The 16,713-nt window shown below is 34.6% G+C and overlaps 2 protein-coding genes across 3 annotated transcripts in view; both read left to right on the plus strand.

Annotated features, from left to right (window-relative positions):
* The window catches only part of LOC118562518, a gene marked incomplete in the record, with an annotated part of 354,708 nt that overhangs the window by 217,533 nt on the left and 120,462 nt on the right, over positions 1–16,713 (plus strand).
* Positions 11,915–16,412, plus strand: LOC110367320. Of its 2 annotated transcripts, none has more exons than XM_021312769.2 (4): positions 11,915–12,221; positions 14,827–15,096; positions 15,333–15,359; positions 15,448–16,412. In XM_021312769.2, exons 2-4 carry the CDS (start codon positions 14,961–14,963, stop codon positions 15,555–15,557), a joined length of 273 nt encoding a protein of 90 aa, XP_021168444.2. In that variant the 5' UTR covers positions 11,915–12,221; positions 14,827–14,960; the 3' UTR covers positions 15,558–16,412. The 2 variants fall into 2 exon arrangements, with proteins under 2 accessions (XP_021168444.2, XP_035990830.1); XM_036134937.1 differs by lacking the exon at positions 11,915–12,221 and adding an exon at positions 13,540–13,632.

Here is a 16,713-nt window from a genome sequence, read left to right on the forward strand (position 1 = left end):
GAGTCTAAACAGGTGATGAAATTAAGTAAGTTAAATAAATTTTAATTTATGATGTATGGGACCTTTTAAAATCACACTCAAAGTTCTTTTCATATTGGCACACACATTAAAATCTAAAAGCATAAGTTAAATAAAATCTAATAGTGTGATTAAATAATGAAAAACAGAAAATTGATAAAATTGGCAAGGATACATGAAATCATTAGCAATGAGTTTAATTATGAAAACAAAATACAACACATAAAAAGAAGGAAAGCAAAAAATGCACAAAGTAGGGGAAAGTTTAGCACCATGAATTATACATCACTTTTACCAATCACAGTGTAATAAAAAGATGAAAAAAACTTTATAAATTAGTTGAAACTTTACATGAAGGAAGTGCATCAAGATATATTTACATTATCAATATTGACTCATTGATATTTTTCTTTAAATTTTAATTACTTGAAGAAAAAGCTGTTTTTTTTTTCTATTTAGCAGTTGTTACACAAATAAATGTGATTTATCAAATTGAATAGTTTAGTGAAAAAGTGTCTCTGCTGATGAGAGCTGCGCTGAGTCTGCTTCCTGTGCTTCACTGCGGCTCTTTGAACAGAAAGTGAACTCACTTTCGGCTGTTTTCAACACAATTTTTACCCGATGAAAGTAGATTGGTGTGAAAGGGACTGAATTCAGCAAAGTTTCCTCCAAACGACCTGATAAACAGGATCCAGTCAAAGGTACGGAAAGGCATCAGCCTCCTCAGTTTTATTTGAACCTTGGTTTCTTGGAGGATTTAAATTTGTTGATCTGTAGTAGAACTAAACCTGCTGCAGCTGCTCTAAACACATGGAGAAGCTCAACAATCCATCTTCATCTTACTCCATGTTCCAGCAGGAATGAGGTAACATTACTAGAAAAAAATCATGTTTTTTCCCTAATTAAGGAAAAATCTTTTACAACTGCAGCATTAGGAAGAATTTAGACCTACAAATGTACTGTGATTATGGAAATTAAGGTCTAGCTGCTGAAACTAACATGTACCAGAATTTAAAATTTCTCTGGGGTCAACATTTAGAAGGAAGAATAGTATATCACAGCTGCACATTGACAGGGTTTTTATAGGTTTTTCTATCAAGGAAGAAGGAGCTAAGAATCTTTTTATCTAAAGGAGATCTTAAAAATATAAATCAGGAACATCTTAACACTTAAGATAAGGTGCAAGATTAACAATAAAAAAATAAAACAACTTAGGTTATTTTTAAATGATTACATGTAATGACAGTTTATGTTTTACACTTTGGCTGTTTGGATATAGTTCAGTTTATGCTAAAAAGGTCATATCACAATATTTCTTTTTATCAAATTTTGGATTTTATTAATTTGTTTTTATGTCTATGAAAGGGTATTTGTCCTTTTAATGTTTTTTAATTAACTCTACAGTACTTTGGCCCTTTTGGTAATGTAAAGTGATTTATTAATAAAGCTGGTTTGGATAACATATTAAAATAAGGATGTAAATATTTAACCTAAAGCTATATAGATTTCTAAATATGTCCTGTAGAGAAGGAGTTACATGTTTAGTAAATAAACTAGCTCCATGCAAATTAACAATGTAGTGACATCATGGGTATCGCTGTGGTAAAACGTACTTGCTGATAAATATGCACATTAGTAATTTTTCAGAAAAATTACAAATTAAAAGTAGATTAAGCAGATAATTTTATTTCCTTCTTTTTTTCATAAATTATCTGGCACATAGGATTGCAATAACTCTGAGAGACAAAATATCACTCTTCAAAAATAAAACACTTTTATAAAATGTCAGCTTTACAAAGAGCTGTATAAATGTTTAATATGATGGTCTTCATTTGAATTTAAAGAAACCGCTTAAATGTGAGAAGAAACTGATTAGCTTTTAAATCATTTAAGGTTACAGTTTTCTATAAGAGACATGGCAGACCGAGTTCCTAATGTATTGGGTAATGCTGGTGAATATTCAGCCGTACACAGCGTTACAATTTAAAAGGTTTATTGAAGGGAATGAGTTGTGGCACGCGAGGCAGGCAAGCAGAACCAGACTTCACAGAATGAATAACGGCTGATGGTGCAGGCAGGCCGGGATGAGCAGGAGAACAGAAGATGCAGGTAGGGACAGAGCAGAACAGGCGAAGTAGACCGGGGAACCACCAGATAGGCGAAAGCAAGCGGCTGGAACTCATGGAGAGAAAGGCTGAACTGCAGCATGCGGACAAAGGCAACTTTAAACAGCAGAGTCCTGCTGGCTGAGCACATAGGGACTAGTAGAGTTGAGAAGAGACGTTCTGGCATTGATGACTTGGCTGAGGCAGGTATATGTAACCAGGTGAACAGGTGACCAGAGTTGAATATAATTACTGGCAGCAGGTGGAGTTGATGTGGGCTAATTACTGGTGGCTGAGCTGATTAGATAGTAGCTGAGAGGCTGATAAGAAAAGTCCAGAAAAGTCCAAAATACACAAACAACCTAAATCATGACATATAAAATATACACAAAAAAAGCCTAGGCTCTAAACATCAAAAAAAATATAGCTGAAATATTTTCAGACTCTGTAAAATGTTTGGGTTTTGAAACTTCTGTATTCTATTCATGAAGTGAGATGCATCTTATTAAAACAATACAACAACCTTGCTTTCAAGACAAGTTTTTCAAGAATAAATTGTGATTTCTGAAACTTTAAAATAATGGCCTGAAGTAGCATGGACAAAAGTAATTGTATCATAAACCAGACACTTTAAGATCAATAAAAACCTTTATTTTAATGTTTTTGACAACATTATCATTCTCAAATATATATTTCTTTAGAATTTTTTTTAAAACAATTCCACAAATATGGGAAAATCATATGAACAAAAATTAAACCTTGATTTTGTATGACAAAGTTTAGTCCTTGTTGTTTTTAACTCGTTTTTCTATCTTTCTTGGTACAGCTGGCACCGATGTGACTCCGAACCTGTTCGTCTTGAGTCCCCTGAAAGGCGAAAAAGTGAACACAGATGATCTTGGTCCAGATGTCTGTCTGGTGACAGGTTTCCGTCCAAAGGAGGGAAACATCACCATTAATATGAAAGATGGTCCGGTCACCGTGAGCCCCACTAGTGCCGTTCTGTCAAAGGACAACACCTACACTACTGCTGAATTCAGAAACGAAACCATCTACTCCTGTGAGATGAACGGAGCGATCGGCAACAACGAAGCTGGTACCAAACTCACGTTCTAAACTAACTATTCAATTCCCAGAGTTTTCCACCTGCTGAAAAATCTTGATTAAATCAACTTGTTGTAACACCAAATATAACAATAAAGCTGAATATTTAAGAAGGCAACAAGGCTGACAGTTTTCATCAGACATGTTTCCACAGACAGATCTGCAGGAAGTGTGTCAGAGTTTTCATGATCTTTGTGTGACTGATGTTTTTTTCTGTCTCCTAACAGATGATGTATGTAGAAACATTCATCCAGGTTAGTCTGACCATTTCCTGTCTCACTGATCCCTGCAGTCAGCGGTTGTTGTTCAATTTTAGTCTGAACTCTGTTTTTCTGATGTCCAGAAAAAGCCAAGCTGAACTTCTACCTGCTGCTGATGAACGGAGTCCGAGTGGTGTTCACCAAAGCTCTGGCCTTCAGCACCGTCCTCACCATCAGAGGCCTGCTCTTCTGAAAACAATCAAATGGATAAGAAGCACGAAGAGAATGAATGAGATTTAAATATAATTTTATCTTTGTATTTTGTCTAGATTTAGAATCAAATTCTGTTTTATGGAGCTTGTTGCATCCATGCTGAAAACTGCAAGAAAAAAATTATTACACTTGATTTATCTGTCACAGTCAGAGGGAGATTGTCACAGAATCAAGGAAATGCTGGCCAATGTGCAAAATATATCAGATACCAAAAATAAACTGAATTAAATAGTTTTAAGAAGTGATGAATTATTAAACAACAAATATTCTTGAATTTATATCCAACTTCAATCTTTCATTTCAAATATTCATATAGTGTAATAGTTAAGTGTAAGAATTTGGAAAGTTTTCCTGGAGACTTAATTTATGAGTACTGAATTATTAAACAGTGATTATTATGAATTTATGTAGATATCCAACATCAATCATTCAATTTAAATTATGTATATAGTGTCATAGTTATGTATTAACATTTTTAAGGTTTTCTGCAGACTTTCTTTATTTACAATGCATTTTTCAATAGAAACATTTCCTCAGAGCTTCTTCGATGTTAATGTTTTGTTTTTTCTTCTTTATGGCCAGCAAGAAAAACAACAGATTAGTCTGTATTCAGTCATCTGGTTATCTTATTTCTTCACATATTGTTCCTGTGTTTTATTTCTCATGAGTTGTTTATTTTTTTCCTTTTGTGTTTGATGTCTTTGTTAAATCTTCTGAAATGTTGCATGTTTATTTTAAAAATATGCATATAAACTCTGCTGCATTGATTAATTTGATGGTTGTTATGCATAAGTTACAGTTCAAATGTTTAGACAATAAAAACATATAAATCATGACAAATTACACTAAAAACCTATCCTCTAAGATTAGAAAACCTCTTGGGCTTATCATGAATATCAGTGTGGGAAAATGGTAAAAAAAAATATCTATCCAGGAAAACATACACAACTATATTTTGCAATAAATGTAAACAGTTAAAGTTTTAAAAATATCTTGACATCTCTCTACTACATATTTAGGTAAATGTTATAGTGTGTATTCCTTCCATTGAGTACATCTAACTGGTAGTAATTAACAAAACAATTAAAAATAGAGGCATTTTTATAATGTATTTTCTGTGGCTGGATAGCTGTTAAAAAATAGCTGTTCAGTTGTTGAAGTTATACGTTTGTTTGATGATTTTAGCATTTTCATGCGTCTGTCGATATTTTGTCAGTAAAATCTAAAGATAATGCAATTCTTCAGAGTTCGGTCCTTTGGACATTATTATTTAATGATACCCAACTTTAAAGGCTTTTATTTCAGTAACTATGGGTTAACCCCCAAACCCATTTAGAGTATTTTAGGCATCATGATACCTTTTAACATGGGTTAGATTATACAAAGATGTTTCACACAAACCTCTTCTTGATTTCCAGCACAATAGTTTCATCAGTTGAAACCACATTTCAACAGGAAGTTAAAGTTGGAGATGTAAATCTGACTGCAACCAAACAGCAGCAAAGTTTCACATCAACATGGAACAATTTGGTTAACCTCAGCTCAGGCTCCTTTCTTTCACACAGACCTCTTACAATTCAACTAGTCAGCTTTTATTAAGGGTTAGAGTTATGCGTATTTATTATAGTTTGATTAAAACATGGTTTCACCATGAACAAACCTCCACTATATATGAGATGTAACAATGGAAAAAAATATGATACATCTTCACCACTTTTCACTCAAAAAACAGAAATAAAATTTAATATTTTTTTTACTTCATTCAGCAGCAAACAGAATATGTTTCATATTCTGAAATTAATATGAGTTTGTTATCAGATAAGACTTTTAAGAAGTGGAACATGCAACATTGACAGGAGATCTGGTTGATTTATTTTTAAATTAATATAGGGGTATGAGCAGGCATAGCCAATTCCTGGATAGATAGACTGGGAAAAAATATGTTTTTGGTTTATTCATTGCATCACAACTTGATGCATAGTTGTAGTCACATAGGCTATGTTCCCATTGTAGGTCTTAATGCTCGGTCCCTATTTTTTTAATAACTGCACAGAGACCGAGTTAATTCCACACCGTAGGAAGTTGAGGCCAACCTATAATCATAAATGTCGTTCCCTCTCCTCTTGGCTAAGACAGGACACTCCGTTATACATACGCTCTGTTTTTTTTTCTTGTCCCCCTCCATGATTATTTGTTTTTTTGGGCAAGCTGGCTGGTTTCCACACTGCTCTGCTCATTTAGCAGATGCAGCAACACCTGTCTCTGTCACAATTACCATAATTAATCCCACATTCTGTCCTGCCCAGGGAGGTGCACAGATAGACTCTAGGTGGGGCTGGAGCACCTGCCTCTTTTCTTCTGTACAAAAAAGTTCCCCCCTGAAAATGTTTTCTTCTAGAATTATAAAAAATGCAAAAAGAGATTATTGGAGGAGTTTTTGTAATTCAGTAGAGAGGGAGACAGATATGTCCAAGGTGTGGGCAACAATTAAAAGGATGAATGGAATCAAAAGAGTGTTGGTAAATACTTTTGTTAAAATTTATAGTTCTGAAAATATTAGTGATGAAGGAAAAAAGGAAGGCAAAATACCAATTTAGAGAACAAGGATTTATTACAGCTTATGGGAGATACAAATGATCCGTTAAATATGTTGTTTACAATAACAGAACTGAATAGGGCATTTAAAAAAATATAAGTTATCAGGTCCAGGAAAAGATCAAATGTGTTATGTTATGATTAGTAATTTAAGTGAATCTTCTTAAAATATCTTATTAGAAATGTATAATAGGATATGGAAGGATGGTGAATTGCCAAAGAGTTGGAAGGAAACAGTGATTATTCCAATCCAAAAACCAGGGAAAGATGAGTCAAATCCAGTGGCCCGTTCTTCGTACGTCGCCAACTCAGTTAGCTGGATTTGATCGTTGACAATTTGGCATGATCTTGGATCGTTTGGTTCTTCGAAAGACATCCTGAACTTGCTACCATAGCAACATGTGCGTAAGCTTAAGCCTGCTCATGAGCAGGTTTATTTTAATGTAAACAGGATTAGATTGCGGCTTTATAAGGGGAGACTCTAGGTGGGGAAGTCTGTCATTTTTAAAAAAGTATATTTTTATTGTAATGGTATCTTAGCTGAAGGTATATAAAGAAATCAAATTTTTTCAGGTTATAGTTATCTTGAAGTTGTTTAAAACTCTTTAATTCACTATTCCTTGTAATATTCCAGTAACTTTTTTGTGACTACTGTGTAAATCCCCTGTTGTTTTAATTAAAGACAAATTCGACATAACCTTCCATTAAAAGCTCGTGTTCTGCTTGAGAGAAAAACTGTGGGCGTTCTTTGGCCATGCTGAACAGCCAATAGCAGCGTTGCTGATCATTGTTTCTACTATCGATACATTTCCCCTTTTAAACAAATGCATGAACGCGCAGTTGTCTCAGATAACTCAGTCCAGCCATACTAATCATAAACAACAGGTGCGTTCGAAGAACCCAATTAGCCGGATCATGATTAGCCGGATGAAATCATCTTGGATGTCTCATTTGATCTCGGATGTTTTAAGCAACGTAAGAACGGGCCCCTGGACTTGCTGTCTTAGCAACATGTGCGCAAGCTTAAGCCTGCTTGAGAACAGGCTTATTTCATGTAAACAGGATTAGATCACAGCTTTATAAATGGAGGAGATAGCGAAGTCTGTCGTAGCCATGTCTTGTCTGTTTTTACGACAGCAACCTGTTGTAGAAGGTGCAAGAATAATTTGCAGAGCTTTTCGAATTAATCGCGTATGGCGAGATAGACAGGATCCTTTAGCGCAGCGCGACAGTGAAAATTGTAGAGAGATTTTTCTTGGTGGCTGTTATAAACAGACAAACACATCATTTAACAGTGGCTTTTAAAAAGAGGAAAAAGTGCCTTTTTAAAATAAAGTATAATAATTAAAGGCTACCATTTTGTAAAATATTCTCGTACTTCACTTTTACTTGTCCCCATGTTTTAGTGGGTGCCGTAGAGGCTCTGACATAAAAGAACAAAGTAAATATGAAATTATTAAAATGCAAAAATACATTCTGTAGAAAGAGATAGAAACATCTACCATGGACAGCACTTATGCATTTAATTTGTCTGCTACTTTCTGCTAGCCCTCTCTCCTGGCTTTAGCAGACTTTGAGGTGTTCCTTGTCATTTTTTTTATACTTTATTATTATTGTCATTTTAGTAGTTTTAGAAATACACATACATACATTGAACAATTGGACCCCCCTCCAACAAAAATTACGGAGCAACTAGTTCGACAGGAGAAGTTAAATAATAATAATTAAAAAAGGAAAAATGTTATTACATTACTTATACAGTTGGTGTACAGTTCCGATTAATTTTTTTTATCACTCCTGACCAGTAGGGTGCGAGCTTAGTACATTCCCAGAAGACATGAAAATGTCCTGCAGACACATTTCCACAGTTCCTCCAACATTTTGCCTTCTCAGTGTCGTTACAATGTTTACTTTTAATGTTAGATGTAACCAAAAAACGCACCATACATTTCCAGGAAAATTCCCTCCATAGGTCAGAACCTGACTTGTGGATTACAGAATTACAAATATTTAACCAAACATCATCAGTTATTGTTATTTTAGCTTCTTTTTTTTCCCATTTAACCTTAAGATATGTTGTATTACATCCAAACAATCCAAGATCATGCCAAATCGTCAACAATCAAATCCAGCTAACTGAGTTAGCGAAGTACGAAGAACGGGCCCCTGGTTGCAAACTCACTTTCTCAAACACAAATAGACGGATTAAACATAGCTAAAAAGTGGCTGGTAGCCGGTAGCCTCTAAACTTTCATCATCAAATCCAAACAAATAAAGTAAAACCTTTGAAAACTCTTTAGTTCAGCAATCACACCTTCATTTCCTTGAAGACATGTGATCATCTCTATCAGCACATTGGGGAACCAAATCAGTTTTCAGCAGCTACAAGGCCAGAGGGTTTCAAAACGTCGATGAATCCTTACACTAATTATTAAAGCATTGTTTCTACATTAAGTCAGTTCAAACCACCTGATTCTTGACAATATGCAAATTTAGCTTGTTTAAAAGGAAGTGAAGCACCTCTCTCAGTCAGAGGAACAAAGAACTCCCTTCAGTTTAGCTTCAGCATCAACCATGTTCTCTATAACTCTGATACTGCTGCTGACAGCTGGATCATGTGAGAAGCTTTTGGTGTACTCTAACAAACAATTAAATTCACCTAACTTTCAGATGATTTACTGTATGACAACAATGCTGTTTTTTTCCATGTTTTCTTAGGTGTCTTCAGTATTGATCTCATCCAGCCAGACTCTAAGGTTGTGCAGCCTGGACAATCTTTGACCATCACCTGTCGGCCCTCTGGTTACTCTTTGACAGATGTCTATGCAACAGGTTGGATCAGACAGCGTGAAGGAAAAACAATGGAATGGATTTTTCACATGTGGGGACACAATGGGGACTTTTATCAAAATAATGCTCTGAAGAACAAATTCAGCTACAGCAGAGACACTTCTGCTGGAACAGTAACAATAACAGGACAGAGTCTGCAGCCTGAGGACACAGCTGTTTATTACTGTGTGAGATACCCCACAGTGTTTCAAACCACAGACAAGCCCAGACAAAAACAAGCAGGATACACTCACTGAAAGCCTTCTGTACACCCATGTGTATAAAGACATTTTGACTTTTGTAATAAGACTTGTTAAGTACCTAAATACATTTAGGTAATACTTACAAAGAATACACTAAAACCACGTAGTGTTATGATCAAAGTCCCTTTAAACTCACTGCTCTTTACCTATTTCCACATTTTCTGAACATAGTAAATCGTGAGCTTTAGCTTGCATGTTTATCAACATTGTATTTGACCTTCTCTGTAGCCTGTAGCAAAAGTAAATGGACATGGTGGTGTCCTTGATATTTTTGTTGGTACTAGTACATGAGTTTAAATAAGTTGTAAAACAATCTAGGTGATAAAATGGGAATCACTGAAAATCTACTTGTTTGTAAATAACCAGATATTTTTGAGCGAAATGACAAAAAAAAAAAAAAAAAAAACCCTGCAGTTTACCAGATTAGAAAATTAGGTGATCATACAGAGGATGTCGTCTAACCCTATGATGAATCATCAACACCAACCTTCTCAGCAGCAAAGGTCCCAGAATAGGGCTTAATGTCCAGTAAAGTTACCATGTTTGGCTGTTCAGTGGACGTCCCTGCCCAAATCTAAACAGCAGTATATGATGTTTCCAAGTTTTATACTCTTTCAGGATTGTATTAATATTATTTGTCTACAAACAACCATAGCTACAATATACCAGTGCTCTGAGGATTACATATGAATCCCTTCCTACGCATACCACTGATTGCAGGTACAGACCAAACGGCAGATGGTGCTGTTGTCTCATTTAGCAGGATTTAGAAGATCCCCAGGGACCTTTATAACTGTAACACCTCCACTGTATATTTTGGAAACAAAAGCCAAGGCTATTCATGTGTCCCACTATTTGAGAACCACTGCCTTAAGCCGGGCATACACTGTACAAGTTTTCGCCCTTTTCGGATCGATTCTTCAGTTGTGCGAGAATTTTTTTGGATCGAGTTTCAGCTTGATCGTGCGTCCTGTGTCATGTTGTATACAGGGGGTAGCCTTTCATGACCAACCTCCCGATCAGGTATCGACCGGTCGGTTGAAAATCCAACATGTTTGATATTCAGTCGGCCCTCTTGAGTGATCCAGAGCCATCGTGAGCGCGTCCTGCTGTTGAAGCGGAGTTACGACTGTCTATGATCCGATTTCCCCCGACCTCGCGCATCTGCGCAAACAAGTAGATTCTTCTTTGTCTTCTCAAATGAAAACATAGGAGCGGAGAGAAGCATGACAGCGGTACGGGTTACATGGAGTCAAACTATTGAGGAGCAACTGGTAGAATTGCCAAGGCAGCGCATTTTGTTCTAGTGAGCCTCATATTTAACAGTGAGCATCGACACTTCTGCCTTTTTCTTCTTCTACCATTGACATTTGGCTTCCGGGTAGACGAGTCCGAGTAGCGCCATCTCCCTATGGGGCTGAGTCCGACGTGTGTTTTTTTTAAACACACTGTGTGAGCAGTCAGGTCACATCAGAGTGTCGGGCCGCACTGTGTAACAGATATCGTGAGCAGTGAACTTTCAAACCCTTCGGTTTTGTCGTACAGTTTTGAGCTGTATATTGGATCAACAATTGAAAATATCATACAGTGTATACAGTGTATACAGTGCATTAGGGGATCCAGCCGGACATACCTTCTCACTGCAGCACAATTCACTCTGTAGTCTTTATCGACCCCTATAGTATACATGTCTAGGATACTCTCATTTGTGTCCTAAATCATTCTTATTAATTTAAAAAAATGAATTTGTTGTATCTTTCTTTGCTGCATATTTTATTAAATATTTATTGACAGACTATAGACACACATATTTGGACATCAGTGAGCATTGATATCTGGAAAAAAGTAGAAAGAAGACAATCATCAATCATTTTTATTAATTCTAAACATACATAGGTATAACTTTATCTTTATTGTGCTCCATATTCTCATTACATATTAATAGACTAACTATATGTTTGTATATTTGGACACCAGTGAACATGATGAAAATAAAGTTGAAAAAGGGTAACCAGTGAACTCTCAAACAACAAGCACGTTATCATGAAGAGAATAAATTTAGCAACAGTTGAATATGACACAAGACCAAATGTATAGGTGCATTGCTATTGATTAAAAGAGTACATTAAAATATTAACAAAGAACACATACCTTCCTTGATAGGTGTGCAAAACGACCATTTTTTTTTAAAGGAAATCATTTCATTGACTTTGTGCATTGTTTAATTTCCAAGTTTGAATTGAAAATAGTAATGTTTAATATACAACAGATAAAATATAATATGTTAAATCAATGAACAAATTTGAATAAGGATAAAATCACAACTTTACCATCCCACCTGAGGGTGGAGCAGGTTTTTGTATTGTGTTTTTTTACAGTGATATACGGGGTTGGCACACTGATATACACTCATTCAAAAACCTCAGAATGTAAACCTGAGACAGTAATCCTCCAGTATGCAGAGAATAGAAGAAAAACAGCACAATTATTAGCAGAACATGGGGTAAATATTATGTAGCTCTTCTGGGATATTTAGAAGTTTAATAATAACATGTTTAAATTCATTATGCTGAGAGAAACTAATTTGGAGTCCATCTTACTGTTAGAATCTGATTGAGAGTAAAAACAAAGTTTATTTTAAAACAACCCCTCAACTATGACAGGCTCATCAGTAAATACTAAGTAATTTTAATCATGTATTTTATACCATATCATCTCGTTTTTGTTGCTGCTATTTTAGTGCTACAGGTTTTTGTTCAATGAGTCAATGAAAATGTAGCACTGTGATGCTTTTGACTACTGGGGAGATGGAACTACGGTTACTGTTCTTCCAGGTAAGAAAATTTGAATTATTACTAAACTCTGGGTTCTTGGTGTCTCTTTAAAGTGATTTTGCTATGAAATGTAAATTTATGATTTTATTTATAATTCCATTGACATTGTCTACTTAAAACTACTTCAGAAGATCTGGCATCATTAGAGGAAGTTCTGCATTCAGTTATTGTTTCAGTTTTATACTTATATGTTTGTATTTATTATGCATTTTGCACGAGATTATAAAGCAGTGAGCTCATCTGCACAAACATACATGTTCAATATGGGTTTGAAGACAGGATTGTTTTTCTTTAACAAAAAATAAATGGTTTATCATTAAATAACCTGTATTTAATCAGTTCTATTTTGTATTTACTTTAAAATAATATTTAGTTCTTTGTTTTAGTGTCAGTTTAAAACCTCCTCAGATTTGTTTTTGTTTTTTTTTGTGGTCTGTTGTAAAGTGCTGATGTACACAACACTCATTATTTTAAACTAAAGTGTTTAAATGCATCGATGCCTCAGATGGATTGGCACATGGAGTGTGTGACACCGGAGTCTAAATAGGTGATGAAATAAAATAATTTAAATAACCTTTAATTGATGATGTATGGGACCTTTCAAAATCATGCTGAAAGAGCTTTTCACATAGGCACACACATTGTAATCTAAAAGCATAACAGTTTAATAAAACCTAACAATTGTGTGATTGAAACAGATAATTGATAAAAATGGCAAGAATACATGAGATCAATAGCAATTAGTTTAATCATTAATACAAAATCTAACATAAAAAAGGATTGATTTAAAGACAGGAAAAAAGGACAAAGCAGTGGAAAGTTTAACAGCATGAATTATATATTACTAATAAAAATTACAGGGTAATGTATATAAGGTGAAAATAAACCTTTATAAATTAGTTGATACTTTACATGAGGGACGTGCATCAAAATATGTTTGCTTTATCAGTATTGACTTATTATTATTAATTATTTCTGTAACGACTACAAAACAGAAAAAAACGATTTTTTTCTCTTCAGTAATTTTGTGATATATTGAATGGGATAGTTGGGTGAAAAAGTGTCTCTGCTGATGAGAGCTGTGCTGAGTCTGCTTCCTGTGCTTCACTGCAGCTCTTTGAACAGAAAGAGAACTCACTTTCGGCTGTTTTCAACACAGTTTTTACCCGATAAAAGTTGATTGTGTGAAAGGAGCTGAATTCAGTAAAGTTTCCTCCAAAAAAACATAAAAACAGTATCCAGTCAAAGGTACGGAAAGGCATCAGCCTCATCTGTTTCATTTTAACCTCACTTTCGTGTAGGATTTAAGTCAGTTATTCCGAAGCAGAACCAAACCTACTCCAGCTGCTCTAAAACATGAAGAAGGTCTACAATAAATCGTTGCTTCACTCTACATTTCAGCAGGAATGAGGTAACATTACAATAGAAATTTGATGTTTTTTTTTTAATATAAAAAAAAATCAAGCCACTTGGGTTGATAACAGATTATGTTTTATCCGTTGTCTGCTCAAAAATAGTTCAGTTTTTACAAAAAAGTAATTTTCATCACTTATTAATATTTGTTTTGATCATATTTTGGATTTTAGTATTTTATGTTTTTTTTGTCTGTGAAAGGGCATTTTCCTTATAAAATTTTTAATACGTTGTCTAAAGTACGTTGGTACTTTTAGTAATCTAAAGTGATTCATGAATAAAGCTGGATTGGATTGGATAACTTATTAAAATAAGGATATAAATATTTAACCTAAGAACTAAGTCCTGAAGAGACAGTAAACTAGCTCCATGTAAATCAAGAGTTTAGTGTCATCGTGGGTCTTTTGGTAAAACCTCTATGCTGATAAATATGCAATTTAGTTTGTTGCGTTTCAGAAAGAGAAATTAAAATTAGATTATTTTTATTTCCTTCTTTTTTCATAAATTAACTGGAACTTAGGACATTTTCATGGAAATTGCAATGTCCCTGGCAGACAAAATATAACAACCTACTCCTCAAAAATGATACGCTTGTATAAAATGTCAGCTGTACAACGAGCTGTATAAATGTTTGTGTTTAATATGAAGATCTGACTTTAAATTAAAAGAAACTGCTTAAGCGGGAGAAGAAACTATGATTAGCTTTTGAGTCATTTAGGCTGAGGAGGCAGTTTTATCAACGAAACATGGTAGACTGAGTTATATTCTTATAAAATATACACAGGAAAAGACTATGTTCTAAACATCAAAAATAAATAATAGCTGAAATAATTTTGGACTCTGTAAAATGTTTGGGTCTTCTAACATCTGTATTGTATTTATGAAGTGAGATGAATGTTATTAAAATACAAAAACCTTAATTTTAAGACATATTTTTAAGAATAAATTGTGATTTCGGAAACCTTAAAACAATGCCCTGAATTAGCATGGAGAAATGTTATTGTACCATGAACCAGGCACTTTAAGAACACCAAAAACTTGTATTTAAATGTTTTTGACAACTTCATTATTTTCAACTGTATTTTTAGAAAAATATGGGAAAGTTTTATAAACAAAACTTAAACAATGTTTATTTGTATGACAAAGTTTAGTCCTTGTTATTTTTAACTTGTTTTTCTCTTTCTTGGTACAGATGGCACCGATGTGACTCCGAACCTGTTCGTCTTGAGTCCCCTGAAAGGCGAAAAAGTGAACACAGACGATCTTGGTCCAGATGTCTGTCTGGTGACAGGTTTCCGTCCAAAGGAGGGAAACATCACCATTAATATGAAAGATGGTCCGGTCACCGTGAGCCCCACTAGTGTCGTTCTGTCAAAGGACAACACCTACACCACTGCTGAATTCAGAAACGAAACCATCTACTCCTGTGAGATGAACGGGGCCATCGGCAACAACGAAGCTGGTACCAAACTCACGTTCTGAACTAACTATTCAATTCCTAGAGTTTGTCAGCTGCTGAAAAATGTTGATTAAATCATCTTATTTTAACACTAAATATAACAATAAAGCTGAATACTGAAGGAGGCAACAAGGCTGACAGTTTTCATCAGACATGTTTCCACAGACAGATCAGCAGGAAGTGTGTCAGAGTTTTCATGATCTTTGTGTGACTGATGTTTTTTTTCTGTGTCCTAACAGATGATGTATGTAGAAACATTCATCCAGGTAAGTCTGACCATTTCATGTCTCACTGATCTCTGCAGTCAGTGGTTAGTGTTCAATTCAGTCTGAACTCTGTTTCTCTGATGTCCAGAAAAAGCCAAGCTGAACTTCTACCTGCTGCTGATGAACGGAGTCCGAGTGGTGTTCACCAAAGCTCTGGCCTTCAGCACCGTCCTCACCATCAGAGGCCTGCTCTTCTGAAAACAATCATATGGATAAGAAGCATGGAGATAAAGAGATTTAAATATAATTTAATCTTTGTATTTAGGAAGATTTTGCTTCAAATTATTTGTTTTATGGAGCTTGTTTCCTCCATGCTGAAATCTGCAAGAAATAAATTACTACACTTTATTTATTTGATGTTACAATGATACCTTAAGATTATCACAGAATCAAGGAAATGCGGGCAAAATATATATCACACCAAAAATAAATTAGATTTAATAGTTTCAAAAGTACTGAATTATTAAACAGTGATTATTATTAATTTACCTAGATATCCAACATATATCATTCATTTTTAATTATGTATATAGTGTAATAGTCATGTATTAAAATGTTGAAGGTTTTCTGCAGACTTTCTTTATTTACAATGTATATTTGAATAGAAACATTTCCTCAGAGTTTCTTCGATGTTAATGTTTTTGCTCTTCTTTAAAGCCAGAAAGTACAAGAACAGATTAGTCTGTATTAAGTCATTCTGCTATCTTATTTCATGAATTATTTTTGCTGTGTTTAATTTCTCATGAATTGTGTCCGTTTTGTGTTTGATGTCTGTGATATCTTCTGAAATATTGCTTGTCAAATAAATAGATAGACAGACAGACAGACAGACAGACAGACAGACAGACAGACAGACAGACAGACAGACAGACAGACAGACAGACAGACAGGCATCTTGCTTTTACATAGTGGAATGAGTACACATTATATAATTTACTTAAATGAGTAAAACTGACTGGTAGTAATCAACAAAACAATTATGATAATTACATCAGAGGCATACTTAGATTTTATCTTCTGTGGCTGCTTAGCTATTAAAATCACTGTGCAGTTGCTGAAGTTCAACGTTTTTTTTTATGATGATGATGATTTTAGTATGTTCATGCATCTGTTGAGATTTTGTCAGTAAAATCTACAGATAATACAGTTCATCAGGGTTTGGTCCTCGGGCCATTATTACTTAATGTTACCCAACTTTAAAGGCTTTTTCATTGTCTATGGGTTAACCCACAAACCCATTTAGAGTATTTTAGGCATAATGGTACCTTTTAACATGAGTTAGATAATAAAAAGAGGTTTCACTAAAATCCTCTTCTTGATTTCCAGCGCAACAGTTTCATCAGTTGAAACCACA

The sequence above is a fragment of the Fundulus heteroclitus genome, unplaced genomic scaffold (genome assembly GCF_011125445.2).
Source record: "Fundulus heteroclitus isolate FHET01 unplaced genomic scaffold, MU-UCD_Fhet_4.1 scaffold_95, whole genome shotgun sequence".
Lineage (NCBI taxonomy): Eukaryota > Metazoa > Chordata > Actinopteri > Cyprinodontiformes > Fundulidae > Fundulus > Fundulus heteroclitus.